This window comes from Oryx dammah, unplaced genomic scaffold, assembly GCF_014754425.2.
Source record: "Oryx dammah isolate SB20612 unplaced genomic scaffold, SCBI_Odam_1.1 HiC_scaffold_8, whole genome shotgun sequence".
NCBI classification, from domain to species: domain Eukaryota; kingdom Metazoa; phylum Chordata; class Mammalia; order Artiodactyla; family Bovidae; genus Oryx; species Oryx dammah.
In genome coordinates, this window is record NW_024070192.1 from 21,002,145 (window position 1) to 21,021,759 (window position 19,615).

Below are 19,615 nucleotides of genomic sequence, written 5' to 3' on the forward strand. Positions count from 1 at the left end.
GCAGCGAGAGTGTTCCCTGGTGTTTGGAAATCTCTCTTTTTAAGACTCCCTTCCCAGGACGGCACTCCCTTCCCGGGATGGAGCTCCCTCCCCACCTCCTTTATCTCTTTTTTTTTGTCTTTTTTATTTTTTCCTACCTGTTTTTGAAGACAATGATCTGCTTTTCTGGGTGCCTGGTGTCCTCTGCCAGCATTCAGAAGTTGTTTTGTGAAATTTACTCAGCGTTGAAATGTTCTCTTGATGAATTTGTGAGGGAGAAAGCGGTCTCCCCATCCTATTCCTCTGCCATTTTAGGACCCCCCCACCATGGTGAACTCTTGTTGGGGTTCCATCTGCTCTGACCAGAGCTGTGGGCAAGGTTTCTGCCAGGAAACCTGCTGCCCCCCTCCCCCAGCTGCTGCCAGACCACCTGCTTCACAACCACCTGTTGCCGTCCGAGCTGCAGTGTGTCCAGCCGCTGCTGCCTGTCTGCTGCCAGACCACCTACTGCCCCCACTGTGGTGTGTCCAGCTGCTGCCACCCAGTCTGCTGCCACCCTACCTGCTGCAGGCCCACATGCTGTATCTCTAGCTGCTACTGCCCCAGATGTTGCAAGACCACCTGCTGCCACCTCATCTGCTTTAGGAGTTCTTGCTGCTGAATGCCCTGTCGTGCACCATCAAGCAACCTGATCACTAGAGTCCAAGTGTTAGCTGAACCATGAGAGGCCAACTGTCAAACCTCAGTTCTAACAGATTCTTATACTAAATTTGGCCTCCAAATATATTGCCCCCTCTCTATCATGATACTATCTCTCTACTAAACAAGCACAAAGTATCAATTTTCTCTGAAATCTGTCAACCAATATATTCCAATTACATCTTTATTTCCCACCAAATTTTCTTACATGGAGCTTTTCCTAAATCTTAAAGTTAAATCAATGTTAACTTTCCAGGCCAGCAAATAAAGAGCATTGTGTCTCATTAATTTTCATTCTTGAATTGTCATCCTTACCTGTCAATCATTCCGTGGTTCTTCTCTGCAGAAAGAATAGACTATAGTGGGTGATTTATGGATTTCCACCTCCAGTCCCTCAGCACTCCTTATTCTAATATGGGAAGATGATTTCTTATGGGAAGCACCTGGATCTCTCTGCCTGAGGACTTTCTCTGGATGAAGGAGCATGCTCTGGGAAGGTCAAAGATAGGAAAGTTAACGTTTCAGAGCAAGTGGTGCTTGATTAGTGGACAGAAGTAGGTGGATAAATGACTTAGCTTCTCTTCCCTCAAATGAGGGTATATCATACTAGTTCCTAGAATTCCTCACTGGGATTGAACCCCAGCTACCTTCAGGAGTCGTTTTCTCTTTAAAGCTTTCTATATTGGCTTCTGTCCCTTCCCTGAATCACTTCCCAAATTCCCTAAAGTGCTTCTTAGGGTCATCTCCCAAATAAATTAGTTGCTCTCAAATTCCTGGCTTTGGATCTACTTCTGAGGGCACCCTATCTAAGACACCAGTGTTCCAAATCTAAGTTTCAGTATACTTCAAAAATTTTAATACCATATGGATTGTTGCTATGTTGTTAGACAACTTTTGAATTTGCTGTCAATTGAACATTTAAATGGTTTGAACATTTTGCTGTTTCTTCTAACAACTTTTGCCTGATTTTTTTTACTAGTAATCTTTAAAATTGGTTTTTTCATATCATTATATCTGAGGGATAAAATATACCCACCAAAAGTAACTTGGCTCACCATGTTAGTAGCTCCCATTCTAAAGGAGACTGTATTTAAAGTGGTACCATCCCTTCATGGAACACAGCCTTGTTCTGGCAAAGGTGCTGGCATAATTCAAGGAAGCTATGAATCATACTATGCAGAGCCACCCACAATGGATGGGTCATAGCAGAGAGTTCTGACAAAATATGGTCCACTGGAGGAGGAAATGGCAAACCATTTCAATATTGTTGCCACAAGAACTCCATGATGTGTATGAAAAAGGAAACAGATATGACACTGGAAGATGAGCCCCTCATGTCAGATGGTGTATAATAGGCTACTGGGGAAGAATGGAGGGCAATTACTAATAGCTCCAGAAAGAAGGAAGTGGCTGGGCCAAAGTGGAAACAATGCTCAGTTGTAGATGCATCTGGTGGTGAAAGTAAAGTCCGATGCTGTAAAGAACAATATTGCATAGAAATTTGGAATGTTAGGTCCATGAATCAAGTTAGATTGGACATGGGTAAGCAGGAGATGGCAAGAGTGAACATCAACATCAGTGAACTAAAATGGATGGAATTGGTCAAACTTACTTGAGATGACCATTATATCTACTACTGTGGGCAAAGAATCCCTTAGAAGGAATGGAGTAGCCCTCATAGTCACCAAAAGTCTGAAATGCAAAAAAGACAAAATGATCTCCATTCATTTCCAAGGCAAACTATTCAATATGACAGTAATCCAAGACTATGCCCCAACTACTAATGCCAACATAGCTGAAGGTGACTGGTTTTACGGAGAGCTACAAGACCTCCTAGAACTGATACCAAAAAAAGATGTCCTTTTCATTATAGGGTTTTGGAATGCAAGGGTAGGAAGACAAGAGATATCTGGAGTAACAGACAAATTTGGCTTTGGAGTACAAAATGAAGCAGGGCAAAGGTTAACAGAGTTCTATCAAGAGGACATACTGGTCATAGCAACCCCCTTCTTCCAATAACACAAGAGAGAACTTTACACATGGACATCACCAGATGGTCAATACTGAAATTAGATTGATTGCATTCCTTGCAGCCAAAGATGGAGAAGTTCTACAGTCAGCAAAAACAAGACTTGGGGCTGACTATGACTCAGATCATCAGCTCCTTATTGCAAAATTCAGGCTCAAATTGAAGAAAGTAGGGAAAACTAGGCCATTCAGTTATGACCTAAACCAAATCTGTTATGATTATACAGTGGAGGTGATGAATAGATTCAAGGGATTAGATCTAATAGACAGAGTGAAGCACTATGGACAGAAGTTTGCAACATTGTATAGGAGGCAGTGACCAAAACCATCCCAAAGAAAAAGAAATGCAAGAAGGCAAAGTGGTTGTCTGAGAAGGCTTTACAAATAGCTGAGGAAAGAGAGAAGTGAGAGGCAAGGGAGAAAGGAAAAGATGCCCAAATGAATGCAGAGTTCCAGAGAACAGCAAGGAGACATAAGAAGATCTTCTTAAGTGAACAATGCAAAGAAATAGAGAAAATAACAGAATGGTTTTCTTTAAAACCAGAGAAATTCAAAGAAATTCAAGAAAGTTGGAGATATTAAGGGAACATTTCATGGAAGGATGAGGACAATAAAGGGCAGAAATTGTAAGGACCTAACAGAAGCAAAAGAGATTCAGGAAGAGGTGGCAAGAATACACAGAAAAACTATACAAAAAAGTCTTAATGACCCAAATAACCATGATGTTGTGATCACTCACCTAGAGCCAGACATACTGGAGTGTGGAGTCAAGCAGGCCTTAGGGAGCACTACTGTGAACAAAGCTAGTGGAGGTGATAGAATTCCAGCTGAGCTATTTCAAATCCTAAAAAGATGATTCTGTGAAAGTACCGCACTCAATATGTCAGCAAATTTGGACAACTGCAGTGGCCATAGAACTGGAAAAGGTCAGTTTTCATGGCAACCCCAAATAAGGGTGATGCCAAAGAATGTTCAAACTACTGTTCAATTTCAAGGCTTCAGCAGTATATGAACCAAGAACTTCCAGATGTACAGGCTGGGTTTCAAAGAGGCAGAGGAACAAGAGACCAAATTGCCAAGATTTGCTGGATCATGGAGAAAGTAAGGGAATACCATAAAAACATCTACTTGTGTTTCATTGACTATGCTAAAGTCCTTGATTGTGTGGATCACAACAAACTGTGGAAAATTGTTAAAGAGATGGGAATACCTGTCTTCTGAGAAACCTGTATGCCAGTCACGAAGCAACAATTAGAACCAGACATGGAACAAGGGAGTGGTACAAAATTGGGAAAAGAGTACAACAGGGCTGTATATTATCATCCTGCTTATTTAACTTCTATTCGAAATACATCATGTGAAATGCCAGGCTGGATGAATCACGAGATGGAATCAAGACTGCCAGAAGAATTACCAACAGATTCAGATATACAGATGATACCACTCTAATGGCAGAAAGTAAAGAGGAACTAAAGAGCCTCTTGATGAGGTGAAAGAAGAACGTGAAAAAGCTGGCTTAAAACTCAACATTCAAAAAACTAAGATCATGGCATCTGGTCCCATTACTTCATGGCAAATAGAAGGGGATAAACTGAAAACTGACACATTTTATTTTCTTGGGCTCTAAAATCACTGCAGACAGTGACTGCAGCCATGAAATTAAAAGACGCTTGCTTCTTGGAAGGAAAGCTATGACAAATCTAGACAGCATATTAAAAAGCAGAGACATCACTTTACCAACAAAGATCTGTATAGTCAAAGCTATGGTTTTTCCAATAGTCATGTATGGATGTGAAATTTAGACCATAAAGAAGGCTGAGTGCTATACTGGAGAAGACTTAAGAGTCCCTTGGACTGCAAAGACATCAAACCAGTCAATCCTAAAGGAAATCAACCCTGAATATTCATTGGCGGGACTGATGCTCAAGCTGGTGCTCTAATACTCTGGCCACCTGATGCAAAGAGCCGACTCATTGGAAAAGACCCTGATGCTGGGAAAGATTGAGGGTAGGAGGAGAAGGGGGTGACAGAGGATGATGATTAGATAGCATCACTGACTCAATGGACTTGGCTCTGAGCAAACTCTTGGGGATGGTGAAAGACAATAGAACCTGGTATACTATAGTCCATGGTGTCACAAAGAGTCAGACATGACGCAGAGTGACTGAACAACGACAATCCCAATTTATGTATCTTATACTGGGTATGCTAAAAGCAGAGCCTAAAACAGGGATTCTTGCACAAGAGATTTATAAGGAAGTACTCTCAGGAGAAATCATTAAGAAACTGATGGATACATGATAAGGTAGTAGAAAAAGATAAGCCAAAATGATGTTTCATTTGAATGCTATCTGACCTCATCTGACCCCATGGATGAAGCATGTCAATGATCACAACTCTATCCTTCCAAGAGGCAAGATGGTTGGATATCAGTTATCACCAGTTTTGGACTGACTCTGAGGGTAGAAACCTCCAGGTGTGGTGGCTTTTTAAGGCTGAGAACAAATTTGGAGAACAGTGTGTGAGAACTGTGTGAACCATTAGAAGTCCAAAGATCCTGGAAAGAATTTTCTTCTCTTAAAGCTGGGACTTCTCGATGCACAGAGCCCACAGACATGGTGAGGGAGGCATAAATTCTGGACCACATGGATCACTGGGAGTGAAGATGAGTGGGGTGACCCCTCCTCAAACTCTGTGCTGTATTAATGTATTCTAATGAGAGGCTTTTGAACTGTGGTGTTGGAGAAGACTCTTGAGAGTCCCTTGGACTGCAAGGAGATCCAACCAGTCCATTCTAAAGGAGATCAGCCCTGGGATTTCTTTGGAAGGAATGATGCTAAAGCTGAAACTCCAGTATTTGGCCACCTCATGCGAAGACTCTGATGCTGGGAGGGATTGGAGGCAGGAGGAGAAGGGGACAACAGAGGATGAGATGGCGTGATGGCATCACTGACTCGATGGATGTGAGTCTGAGTGAACTCCGGGAGTTGCTGATGGACAGGGAGGCCTGGTGTGCTGTGATTCATGAGGTCATAAAGAGTCGGACACGACTGAGCAACTGAACTGAATGGGAGGCCATGGGTACAGATCATAGGTAAAAGTTTTAAGAAGAACACAAGTGATATCTCTCCTCAGTGATGTATTGATTTTCATTGAAAAAATTCAATGTGCTATCTGTAGTAATTTCCCATTATGGTTCTTAACCAATGTTCTGTTTTTCATCCACATATAGTTTTTGGTTTTGGTATTAGAGTTATCAGAAAGAGTAAAGAGACTTATCCATTTTTCCATCTAAAATTGCTCAAAGTTCAGTGTTTCAAATTCAGGATCATTTTTCTCCACTATATGTATGGTACCAATTATTTTTTAATACTTTAGCTGCTTCTGCTTCCAATGTAAACTAGTTTAAGGAGGTGGGTCTCAAACTTGTCTGCACATAAGATTTCCTGAGAAGCTTTAAAAAATTCTGACACACACTATACACCACACCAGTTAAATCAGAATTTTTCTGGGCAGAAGCCAGGCAGCAATGGTTTTTTAAATCACTCTTCAATTGATTCCATTATGCAGCCTGCTTTGTGAACCACTGGTCTTTGGCTGTGATTCTCTTCATATTTCTTTATAATGATGACATACCCTGCTTTTGCAGCTGTTTCAAAAACAGATTTCTTAATCTCCCAGAGATATATAGGAAACACTCCCCTAGTAATCAAAAACTCTCTTATGGTTTATTTTCCCCCAACATCCCACATATAACAAATCAAGTGAAAATCTCTGTCCTGCATACACCATGTTACCTGACAATATAATTATTCAAATGTCTCATACACTTTAGTTTTGCAAACACAAGTTTATAAAATAAAAACATATAAATCAAGTGTTTACTAAGAAAATTTATTGTGATAAAAATATTCCAAGGGACCTCCCTATACCGATAGTGGGAATATAATTTGGTGCAGCCACTATGGAAAACAGTATAGAAGTTCCTTAAAAAAGTAAAAATAGAGCTACCATGTGATCCAGCTATTCCACTTCTGGCAATATATCCAGAGAAAATCATAATTCAAAAAGATACGTGTGCCCCACTGTTCATTGCAGCACTATTTACAGTAGTTAGTACATTGAAGCAACCTAAATGTCCATTGATGGAAGAATGGATAAAGAGAATGTGGCATATAATATATAATATTATATATATTACCACAAAGAATCTGCCTGCAATGTAGGAGACCCCAATTTGATTCCTGGGTCAGGAAGATCTCCTGGAGAAGGGATAGGCTACCTACTCCAGTATTCTGGCCTGGAGAATTTCTTGGACTATATAGTCCATGGGTCACAAAGAGTCAGACATGGCTGAGTGACTTTCACCAATAGGTGTATATATATATACACACATACATGTATATATACACACACACACATGTATGGATATATATAATGGAATATTATTTAGCCACATAAAAGAATACAATAATGCCATTTGCACTGACATGGGTGGACCTAGAGATTGTCAACTGTAAATCAGAGTAAGGCAAATATCATATGATATTGCTTTTATGTGGAATCTGGGGGGGAAAGGCACAAATGAGCCTGTTTACAAAACAGAAATAGAGTCACAGATGTAGGAAACAAACTTATGGTTACCAAGGAGGAAGTGGGGAAGGATAAATTGGGAAATTGGGATTGACATACACACACTGTAATGACCTAGCCTGTTGCTCAGTCGTGTCTGACTCTTTGGGACCCCATGAACTGTAGCCCGCCAGGCTCCTCTGTCCATGGGGATTCTCCAGGTTAGAATACTGGAGTGGATTTCCATGCCCTCCTTCAGGGGACCTTCCCAACTCAGGGATTGAACCTAGGTCTCCCACTTGACAGGCAGATTCTTTACCATCTGAACCACCAGGGAAACCCAAGAATACTGGATTCCCCTATACCTTCTCTGAGGGAAATTCCTGACTCAGGAATTGAGCTGGGATCTCTTGCATTGCCGGCAGATTCTTTACCAGCTGAGCTACCAGGGAAGCCCATACACCCACTACTACATATAAATCAGATAACTAATAAGAACCTATTGTATAGCACAGAAAACTCTACTCAGTACTCTATAATGACATATATGGGAACAGAATCTAAAAAAAGAGTGGGTATATGAGTATGGACAACTGATTCACTTTATTGTACAACAGAAACTAAAACAACATTGTAAATCAACTATGCTCCAATAAAAATTAATGAAAAAACATGGCAAGGTGTTTCAGTTCAGTTCAGTCATTCAGTCATGTCTGACTCTTTGCAACCCCATGGACTGAAGCACACCAGGCTTCCCTGTCCATCACCAACTCCCAGAGCTTGCTCAAATTTGTGTACATCAAGTCAGTGATGCCATCCAACCATCTCATCCTCTGTCGTCTCCTTCTCCTCCTGCCTTCAATCTTGCCTAGCATCAGGGTCTTTTCCAATGAGTCAGTTCTTCACATCTGGCCACAAGGTGGCCAAATTATTGGAGTTTCAGCTTCAGCATCAGTCTTTCCAATGAATATTCAGGACTGATTTCCTTTAGGATGGACTGGTTTGATCTCCTTGCGGTCCAAGGTACTCTCAAGAGTCTTCTCCAACACCACAGTTGAAAATCATCAATTCTCCCATGCTCAGCTTTTTTTATAGTCCAACTCTCTCATCCATACATGACTACTGGAAAAACCATAGCTTTGACTAGACAGACCTTTGTTGGCAAAGTAATATCTCTTCAGTGCTGGACTGTTTTAGGTCAAACAACCAACAGGGAGGGAACACAGTCCTACAGATCAGACAAACAGATTAAAATTTTAATGAGCATGGCCCTGTCCAGCAGAGGGATAAGTCCTGGCTCTACCCACTACCATCCTCTCTTGCACAATCCTCTTAGACAGCCTCATCTACCAGAGGGCAGACAGCAGAAACAAAAGCTACAACCCTGCAGCCTGCATAATGAAAACCATGGTCACAGAAAGTCAGACAAAATGAAATGGCAGAGGATTATGTCCCAGATGAAGCAACAAGATAAAACCCCAGAAAAACAACTAAGTGAAGTGGAGACAGGCAATCTTCCTGAAAAGAATTCAGAATTATAATGGTGAAGATTATCCAGGATATCAGAAAAAGAATGGAGGCAATGATTGAGAAAATGTAAGAAATGTTTACTAAGACCTAGTACTCTTGCCTGGAAAATCCCATGGGCGGAGGAGCCTGGTAGGCTGCAGTCCATGGGGTCGCAAAGAGTCGGACATGACTGAGCGACTTCACTTTCGCTTTTCACTTTCATGCTTTGGAGAAGGAAATGGCAACCCACTCCAGTGTTCTTGCCTGGAGAATCCCAAGGACAGAAGAGCCTGATAGGCTGCCGTCTATGAGGTTGCACAGAGTCGGACACGACTGAAGTGACTTAGCAGCAGAAGAAGAAGAACTAAAAAACAAGCAAACAGAGATGAGCAATATAACAACAAATGAAAAATCAATAGAGAATAACAGAGGCAGAAGAATGGATAAGTGACCTGGAAGACAGAATGGTATAAATCACTGCCACAGAACAGAATAAAGACATTTAAGAACGTTATCAGAAGGTCACCAACTTGTCTGTATTTGCCTGATACTTTCCTGGTTTAAACATTGTAAGTCCTGAGGCTTGGAAGCCCCCAAGCCCTGGGCAAATAGGGACGATTTGTCACCCCGCCATGAAATTAATTGGTAATAGCTAAAATGCAACATTGGTACTTCATCAGTACAGGTCTTAATGCATCAGTGTTAACAATTCTCACAGATTATATGCCAAGCTAAAGGTGCCAGACAGAAAAGAGACTACAGTATATATCTTTTGCCTGAGTTTCTTAATCAAAACTAATCTGTGGTGAAGAATATAAAAACAGTGATTGTCTCTATAGTGGTGGGAAGTTTAATGAAGTGACTTGTGGGAACTTTCTGATATAATAGAAATGTGCTCTATCTTGATAGGTGTGGAGGTTACATGGATGTATCCATTTATCAAAACTCATCAAATAACACATTAAGACTTGTGCATTTTGATGTTTTACCTAAAATGTAAAATAAATTATAAAATAAACTTTAAAATATTGACTAGATATATTTATTCATGAACAAACTTCTGTCCTTACCAAATTGTCATGCTGGCTAATTTGCCTTCAGCACAATTCTTTTAGTTAAATTACACTACTATGAACTCCTTTGTTGTCACTTTACTATACTAAATTATTACAATTGTGTGTGTTTGTGTGTGTGTGGTCTTCCAAATAAACTGTAAATTTCCTGGGAGATGACTCTGAAGTACATTTACAACATCATTACATTTGTAACAATGACTGGCGACATGTGTCTCTCAGAGAATCCACTCAACAAGTCTGCATGGTACATAACGCAGAAACTTGATATAGGCAATTCCTCAAAGCTTAAATGAACAGAACAAATCAGTAGATCCCCGAGTGTGATCCTTGAATCCCGCATCAAAATCATCTGGGTGACTGTTAGAAATGCAGAACCTCAAATTCAACCCTGCAATTAGAAATTCTGGGAGTAGTCTCATGCATACTTAGTCGTTCAGTCATGTCCTCCCCTTCGCAACTGCATGGGCTGTAGCCTGCCAGGCTCCTCTGTCCACTGGGATTCCTCAGGCAAAAATACTGGAGTGGGTCCCATGCCCTTCTCCAGGGGATCTTCCCAACCCAGGGACAGAACCCAGGTCTCCCACATTGCAGGCGGATTTTTTTTTGCCATCTGAGCCACCAGGAAAGCCCTGGTAGTCTCAATCGTCTTTAATAAGCCATCCAGAGGATTCTAATGCATTCTCAGGTTGGGCCATCACCAATGGAGGATATGTAGGAATAAAGCTGAATTTACTAAACTTTATTCACATTTCAAATTTATACAAAAAAAACCTTGTTCTATAGATTTCCCAGCTTTGGAAGTAAGTTCTGAAGAGAGCCACACTCTGTTATTCAACTTTTTTTTGTTGTTGTTCCACTGAAGAAATATTCTTAATTAGGAATGAGGTAAAAAATAACAACAGGACTATGTCTTACAGAATCTAAGAGATAAGCTGGAGAGATATGACACAAACATTTAAGATAGCAAAGTAGCAATTTAATCAACAATGTGACCTGGTAGTAGCAGGAACCATAAATTATCTGCCAGGGTTTTAGAATATCAAACATGATCCAAAGTTTGAAACATCCAGGGAAATCCATTCCAGTGGCATAGAGGTCATCAATGTCATACACATAGAACTGTCCCGTCATCACTGCTCAAAAATGACCCACAGAACAGGGCCTTTTCCTCATGTCCCATGCAAGGTGCCATGCTGTGTGGATGGGATTTCTATCCCATTGGTCATGGGAAGAAATATACAACAAGAAATATGGCTTCCCAAATCCTGTCCGGGTGGAAACGTAGGAGGGGAGAGGAAGAAATGTAATTCCAGATGCCAAATATCATGTGACAGCCCTCTGTGGAGGACAATGACAAGAGTGAGGGCTAGAAGATGCCAGTGGGTGAGAATCAGAAGGAAAAGCCGATTGGATAGAATTTATTGTATCTAGAAAAGAAATTTTGTTTCCAGTAAGATTAAGTCATTAAATAGACAACCATAATTGTATATTCTGAAAATTACTTAAATGTTATGTAAAAAAAAAAAAAAGGAAAACATTTTGACAACTCACCCTGTTCTGGCAGTATATAAGAGTCTATGACACAAGGAGGTGTCCAAACTCGAGAAACTCACTCTCCGGGAAACCCACCCAGAACCTCCACCCTCTGACACCATGGTCAGCTCCTGTTGCGGCTCCTTGTGCTCTGACCAGAGCTGTGGCCGAGGTCTCTGCCAGGAGACCTGCTGCCGCCCCAGCTGCTGCCAGACCACCTGCTGCAGGACCACCTGCTACCGCCCCAGCTGCAGTGTGTCCAGCTGCTGCCGCCCTGTCTGCTGCCAGACGACCTGCCGCCCCAGCTGTGGTGTGTCCAGCTGCTGCAGGTCCCAGTGTTGCCAGCCTGTGTGCTGCCAGCCCACCTGCTCTCACCCTACCTGCTGCACTTCTAGCTGTTTCCTCCCCTCCTGCTGTGGGTCCAGCTGCTGCAGGCCTACTTGCTGCATCTCCAGCTGCTTCAGGCCCCGGTGTTGCCAGCCTGTGTGCTGCCAGCCCAGCTGCCCCCGAATCTCCAGCTGCTGCCGCCCCTCTTGCTGTGGCTCCAGCTGCTGCCGCCCGAGCTGCTGCCTGCACCCAGTGTGTGGCCAGGTCTCCTGCCACACCACTTGCTATCGCCCCACCTGTGTCATCTCCACCTGCCCCCGCCCCGTGTGCTGTGCTTCTTCCTGCTGCTGAATCTCTGCCCATGGCAACCCACTCCAGTATTCTTGCCTGGAGAATCCCATGGACGGAGGAGCCTGGTGGGCTACAGTCCATGGGGTCACAAAGAGTCGGACACGACTGAGTGACTTAACTTGAAGTATGTCCTCAGAAATCATATAAAATGTGTTGGAGCCAGCCAGTAACTGCGGAATGGGCACAGGACCAACTCCTTCTGATCTGGCCTTCAGAGTTGGTGCTCAGTTGTAGGAAGTGACAGATGAAAACATATTTGTCATATGATTTTAACTCAGGCTCAAATACATCTATTCTTAGACCAGTAATGTCTTCATCTGAAGTATACAGATTGTGATGATCTCATATGACATTGTTTTGATGTGTTCTTAATAAACACCCATTTCCCTAATACTGAAATCTCCTGATTTGGTAAAGATACAATGTGTGTGTGCATGTGTGTATGTGTACATGTCTTTATCATTTTACATTAAGGACCAGTTGAGTTCAGTTCGTGTCCGACTCTTTGTGACCCCATGAATCGCAGCATACCAGGCCTCCCTGTCCATCACAGTATCCCGGAGTTCACTGAAACTCACATCCATCGAGTCGGTGATGCCATCCAGCCATCTCATCTTCTGTCATCCCCTTCTCCTCCTGCCCCCAGTCCCTCCCAGCATCAGAGTCTTTTCCAATGAGTCAACTCTTCACATTAAAGATCATCTTGCTTCAAATGCAGGAGAGTATGTTCAGCAACAGTTACTTATGTTAGGAGTCCTCCTCAACCTACCTCAAGTCCTTTTTTCTCCCTCTTCTTTCCTTTCCTTTTTTCCTTTCCTCCCTCTCTCCTTTCCTCCTTCCTTCCTTCTTTCTCTCCTGTCTTCCTCTCTAAACATAAGACTTTTTAAGAATACTAAATATACCTTCTAAATCCAGATTTCTGAAATTAATAAAGATCATGGCATTTTTTCCCATAAAAATTCAAAACTTGCTAGTAATAGATGCTCAGAACTTAAGTATTTCCAGACTGAAACCCCTTCATAATTTTAGTTTCTCATATTTCTGAGATTTCTCCATCTTCTTGTTGGTTTTATTCTTCCATTTTAGGCTTTTATCACCTTATTTGGTCTTACTTAAGAGTGTACGGGCACTTAAGAGTGCATGAGTCTTTGAGACTCAATTTTCTCATCACCAAAACTCAAGTAAGCATGATCCTTCTTAGCTGTGAAAATGTGTCAGAATATATGCAATAGTACTATTTCTATACAACTATAAGAGTCTATACGTTTTGTTCCATAATCAGGAGTATATTAAAAACATTTTAAACTCAAAATTTGTTTATATTAGCTGTGCTATATTTCTAAATAGTGAACATAACAAAGAGTTTATTATTAATTCTAGAAAACATTTAGATGTTATTAGTTCTAGAAAACATTTAGATGTTTACAGACAAAATGGATAGAAGCTGGCAGACATCAAGTCATGTGGGTTTCACCCTAGTGTGGATAGAAGCTGACAGACATCATGTGGGTTTCACCCTAGTGTAGATTTGGAGCTATATTCTTAGTCTACCATAGAAATGGCTTATACACATTTTCAGATTCACCTTTTTCAACTTACTCTGAAATGTTTTGCAGAGTACAGCCCTCTCTTTTCATACATTAGAATTGACAAATGTTTTATCATCCTATGTGTTTTTCTTTGATAACTGCTAATTAAAGGATACAGACTATGGCTTTAACGTTATGCTTTATTAGTTAGTGCTAAATCAAAGAATGGAGGTGTACAGTGTCTTTTTCAGTATTAAAATATCTGAGGCTTACAATTTCCTGTTTTTACAACAAGAACTGGGTCACAATGGGAATGAGATGGCCCCTGTATCTGGATAATAAAAGGACTATTTACAAAGGCACAGATAGAGTTTAGGGAAAGCAGCACAGAATAGCTCAGTACCCAGGGCTCATAATAGCAAGGAACAGCTACCCCTCATCCTATGCAATGACTTGGGTGAAGTAGCCCAAGAGTGGCATGTGAGACTTCATAGGGTTGCTCTATACAGGCACGAACTGGTTGGATCTCCTTGCAGTCCAAGAGACTCTCAAGGGTCTTCTCCAACACCACAGTTCAAATGCATCAATTCTTCCGCACTCAGCCTTCTTCACAGTCCAACTCTCACATCCACACATGACCACAGGAAAAACCATAGCCTTGACTAGATGGATCTTAGTCGGCAAAGTAATGTCTCTGCTTTTGAATATACTATCTAGGTTGGTCATAACTTTTCTTCCAAGGAGTAAGCGTCTTTTAATTTCATGGCTGCAGTCACCATCTGCAGTGATTTTGGAGTCCCCAAAAATAAAGTCTGACACTGTTTCCACTGTTTCCCCATCTATTTCCCATGAAGTGATGGGACCGGATGCCATGATCTTCGTTTTCTGAATGTTGAGCTTTAAGCCAACTTGTACAATAATTGCCACCAGGGAGAGTTTTAGTGCTTTAAAAGGTCCAAAAGTGACACAGAAGATATTGTAGAAGTAAAAACCATGAGATAAAATTATGAATCAGAAAGTGTGGCTGGAGTGATTATTCTGTGGTCCAATCAACTTTATCTTAGGACGGATTTCAGGTGAATAGAGCATCCACTAAGTGTACCCTTCCCTCAGTTTCATCTGGCCATGCTAATACTCTGTTTGGAGCTGTTTAAGCCCTTCTAGAGGGAAAGTAGTAAGCAATAAATAATTTCAGGAAAGTAACACAATTCCTGCAGCAAGCTCTGCTTCAGGAATAGCTAAAGCAAAAGCATAATTCCCACAAGCTCCTTTCAATAGTCCTGTCTGGTTAGTATGTGGAAAGACAGTTCTCAGAAATTAACAGTAGACTTTCAAGGATAAAACAAGATGGTTCCTCTGAACTGTTCAGATGTAACTTCTATACAAGAATTCACAGGAAGCACAAGTCTAAGAAGACTAATACATCATCACAGACTTGGATAGTGTCTTCTTTTAAAATGCCAGCCTAAGAGTCCAGCCAGGTGCAATTTATTTTATCATGGCAGGGAACCCAGTGTATATTTACTGTTTTGCCACATACAGATATTTGAGTTAACTAGCATATTACCACAATTTTAGACTTGAACTTGTAGCCATTAAGATCAAATTAATGTTATACATATTAATATTCTAGTGCATGGAAAATCATTAATGAATTTTAAAAAACAAGTCTAAAACTAGACACAAATACATAAGAGAATTTAGTATATAAAAGTGATATTAATATTTTCAATACATGGGGGAAATATATTACTTAATGGTGTTGGGCTATGTTCATATCAAATTCCAAAATGCTTAAACTGCATATTCTATATCTGTATAAATACCTAATAGACCAGTTGAGGTATTTCAAATTCTAAAAGATGATGCTGTGAAAGTACTATACTCAATATGTCAGCAAATTTGGAAAACTCAGCAGTGGCCACAGGACTGGAAAACGTCAGTTTTCATTCCAATCCCAAAGAAAGGCCATGCCAAAGAATGCTCAAACTACTGCACAATTCTACTCACCTCACACACTAGCAGAGTAATGCTCAAAATTCTCCAAGCCAGACTTCAACAGAACGTGAACCAAGAATGTCCAGATGTTCAAGATGGATTTAGAGAAGGCAGAGGAACAAGAGATCAAATTGCCAACATCTGTTGGATCATAGAAAAAAGCAACAGAGTTCCAGAAAAACACCTACTTCTGCTTTATTGACTATGCCAAAGCCTTTGACTATGTGGATCACAACAAACTGTGGGAAATTCTTAAAGAGATGGGAATACCAGACAACCTGACCTGCCTCCTGAGAGATCTGTATGCAGGTCAAGAAGCAACAGTTAGAACTGGACATGAAACAACGGACTGGCTCCAAATTGGGAAAGGAGTTACGTCAAGGCTGTATATTGTCACCCTGTTTATTTAATTTATAAGCAGAATACATCATATAAGCTGGGATCTTAAGCAATCTTAAGCATCATATAAGCACAAGCTGGAATCAAGATTTCTGGGAGAAATATCAATAACCTCAGATATGCAGATGAAACCATCCTTATGGCAGAAGGCAAAGAGGAACTAAACAGCCTCTTAATGAAAGTGCAAGAGGAGAGTGTAAAAGCTGGCTTAAGATTCAACATTCAAAAAACAAAAATCATGGCATCTGGTCCCAGCACTTCATGACAAATAGACTGGGAAACAATGGAAACCATGAAAGACTTCATTATCTTGGGGTCCAAAATTACCGCAGATGGTGATTGCAGCCATGAAATTAAGATGCTTGCTCCTTGGACAAAAAGCTATGACTAACTCAGATAGCATATTAAAAAGCAGAGACATTACTTAGCCAACAAAGGTCTATCTAGTCAAAGCTATGGTTTTTCCAGTAGTCATGTATGGATGTGAGAGTTGGACCATAAAGAAAGCTGAGCACCGAAGAATTGATGCTTTTTGAATTGTGGTGCTGGAGAAGACTCTTGAGAGTACCTTGGACTGCAAGGAGATCAAACCAGTCCATCCTAAAGGAAATCAGTCCTGAATATTCATTGGAAAGACTGATGCTGAAGCTGAAACTCCAATAATTTGGCCACCTGATGTGAAGAACTGACTCATTGAAAAAGACCCTGATGCTGGGAAAGGTTGAAGGCAGGGGGAGAAGGGGACGACAGAGGATGAGATGGTTGGATGGCATCACCGACTCGATGTACATGAGTTTGAGCATGCTCCAGGAGTTGGTGATGGACAGGGAAGCCTGGCATGCTGCAGTCTATGGGGTCACAAAGAGTTGGACATGACTGAGCAACTGAACTGAACTGAGAACAATATTTGAAAATATAAAACATGAAACTTTGAACTTCACAAAAGAAACTATGGGACAATGTTTATGCAAATTTACAACTGGATAGATTTTTCAAAGTGTGACGCTTGCCCCGGGAGCCATAAAAGAAAAGATTAATAAATTTGAGTATAAATTCAATGCATGAAGCAGGGCACCCAGAGCTAGCTAGACAACCCAGAGGGATAGAGTTGGGAGGGAGGTGGAAGGCAGTTTCAGGATGGTGAGACACATATACACCCATGGGTGATTCATGTCTATGTATGGCAAAAAGCAACACAATACTGTAAAGTAATTAGCCTCCAATTAAAATAAATAAATTAATTAAAAATGTAAACATCTATGTGGTTAAAACACAGAAGCAAAGTTAAAGAAAGACAAGCTAGGAAAAATATTTGAAATTCATATTATATAAAAAGGCTAATTTTGATAATATACAAAGGGCTTCTGCAAAAATCACTGTATGAAGGCTAAACACAGTGAAAAAACAAAAGCATAATTATAGATATTATGGAATTTTTTCCTGTAATTTTCCTTGTAGAAAAGGAAAAATACCAATAGCTCTTAAACATATGAACTCTTTAACATATGAAGAATTGTCTAATCTCCTTTACGATACGGTAGGCTGCTGTCTCTATGGGGTTGCACAGAGTCGGACACGACTGATGTGACTTAGCAGCAGCAGCAGCCTTTACTATAAGAGAAATGCAGATTAAAATCGCATGGAGAAACCTTTTCCCCTACCATCATGTTGACCAAAATACATACATAAATAGATGCCTATATATAGAAATATATGTTTATATGTGTATCTATAGATCTGCCTCCATGCCAGAGACCTGGGTTTGATTCCTGGGCCGGTAAGATCCCCTGGAGAAGGAAATGGGAACCCACTCCAGTGTTCTTTCCTGGAGAATCCCATGGACAGAGGAGCCTGGCAGCCTACAGTCCATGAGGTCACAAAGAGTGGACATAACTGAAGTAACTTAGCATGCAGCAGGTAGGCATATTACGTGCATAACTGTGCCAAATATTCCATTTTAATTTTTTGATGCATACATCTTTTCCATATCTCCAAGTGATTTCAGTTCCTCTTCTTCTTTGTTTTTTAACACAACTTACCATTTCTGTTAGTCTATTCTTTAAAATTTTAGACTAATATCCCCTACGAGGTAGGATGGAGAAGGAAATGGCAACCCATTCTGGTATTCTTGCCTGGAGAATCCCGTGTACAGGGGAGCCTGGTGGGCTGCCATCTATGGGGTCGCACAGAGTTGGGCACGACTGAAGCGACTTAGAAGCAGCAGCAGCAGGAGGTAGGAAGCTTAAGATATATATATATACCTACACACATACATATATATGTTTGTGTGTGTGTTCAGTGCCTGACTCTTTGCAGCCCCGTGGACTGTAGCCCACCAGGTTCCTCTGTCCATGGAATTTCCCAGGCAAGAATACTGGAGTGGGTTGCCATTTCCTCCTCTAGGAGATCTTCCCAACCCAGGGATTGAACCCACATCTCTTATGTCCGCTGCATTGGCAGGTGAATTCTTTACCACTAGTGCCATCTGGGACATTTGTGTGAATATATGTAGATACAAAGTGTATAAATGGTTAAACTGAGATATCTTTTATAACTCCTATGAAGATCACTCCTTATAGTTCTATTTTCAGTTTGGTCAAAGTATCTGCTGATACTTTCTTTGCAATAACTCTGTGATGTTTATTGCCATCACCTGATTCTGTGAGCTCACCTCTCACCCTGCCCCAACTCAACCTTTTAAGTAATGTCTCCTTCACTTTAGCATTTCTAAAGGCAGATCAAAAATTAAAATAATTCATATATAGTGTATATATTTTATTACCTCCCCACCTAAAGACTTAATAGATCTACTAATTTTTTTTTTCTAGAATCCAAGGCTACACAGGACCTCTCCCACATTCCAGGAATTGCAACTTCTCTCTCATTACTTCTTAAAATAAGACTTTCCAGACATACCCCTTTCACCATCACAAACCAGGGTTATGCCCAGTCTCAAATATAGCTCCTTCTTTTATTTTTTTAATATAAATTTATTTATTTTAATTGTAGGTTAATTACTTTACAATATTGTATTGGTTTTGCCATACATCAACATGAATCCGCCACAGGTATACACGTGTAGCTCCTTCTTTTAAATCCCCCTTCTGTCCATCTATATGAATAACACATGTTTTCAAGGTCAGTGTGTCTTCTTTGATGGTCTAGACAAAATCTTCACTCATTACACAGACATCTCCTTTATCAAAAATTCAACTCATTTCAGTCCCTGAAGATATGAAGATGAGTAAATTGGAGTCTTTGTACAAATGGAGTTTATATTCTAGAGTGAGCCAGATACATAAGTGCATCTCTGGTAGAGAATTACATGATAGAGCCCGCGAATACACAAAGCTGAGCAGAAGTGCAGCAGAGGAAGGACTTGACTTTTCATGGCATCAAGGAAGATTTTGGAGGAAGATGGCAGTTGAACTCACTGGTAAAAGATCACTAGGAGAATGCTGAACTCACAAGATTTTGCAGGAAGAGGGAATATCAAGAAGATTACCTTCTCTTTTCTAAAATGATGTTTTTCTCTAAACGCCTGTGGCACTAAAGAGACCTCTAATTTAGCAGCCTAATCATATCTGGTTTTGGTTATAAAGCTCTTTATGGATG

The 19,615-nt window shown here is 40.8% G+C and overlaps 1 protein-coding gene across 2 annotated transcripts; it reads left to right on the plus strand.

Moving 5' to 3' along the window:
* Positions 1–306: 306 nt before the first annotated feature.
* LOC120867160 (keratin-associated protein 4-9-like) lies at positions 307–12,081 on the plus strand. Of its 2 annotated transcripts, XM_040245389.1 has the most exons (3): positions 307–374; positions 511–602; positions 11,569–12,081. In XM_040245389.1, exons 1-3 carry the CDS (start codon positions 307–309, stop codon positions 12,072–12,074), a joined length of 666 nt encoding a protein of 221 aa, XP_040101323.1. In that variant the 3' UTR covers positions 12,075–12,081. The 2 variants fall into 2 exon arrangements, with proteins under 2 accessions (XP_040101323.1, XP_040101324.1); XM_040245390.1 differs by lacking the exons at positions 307–374; positions 511–602 and having other exon boundaries at positions 11,517–12,081.
* The last annotated feature ends 7,534 nt before the right edge of the window (positions 12,082–19,615 follow it).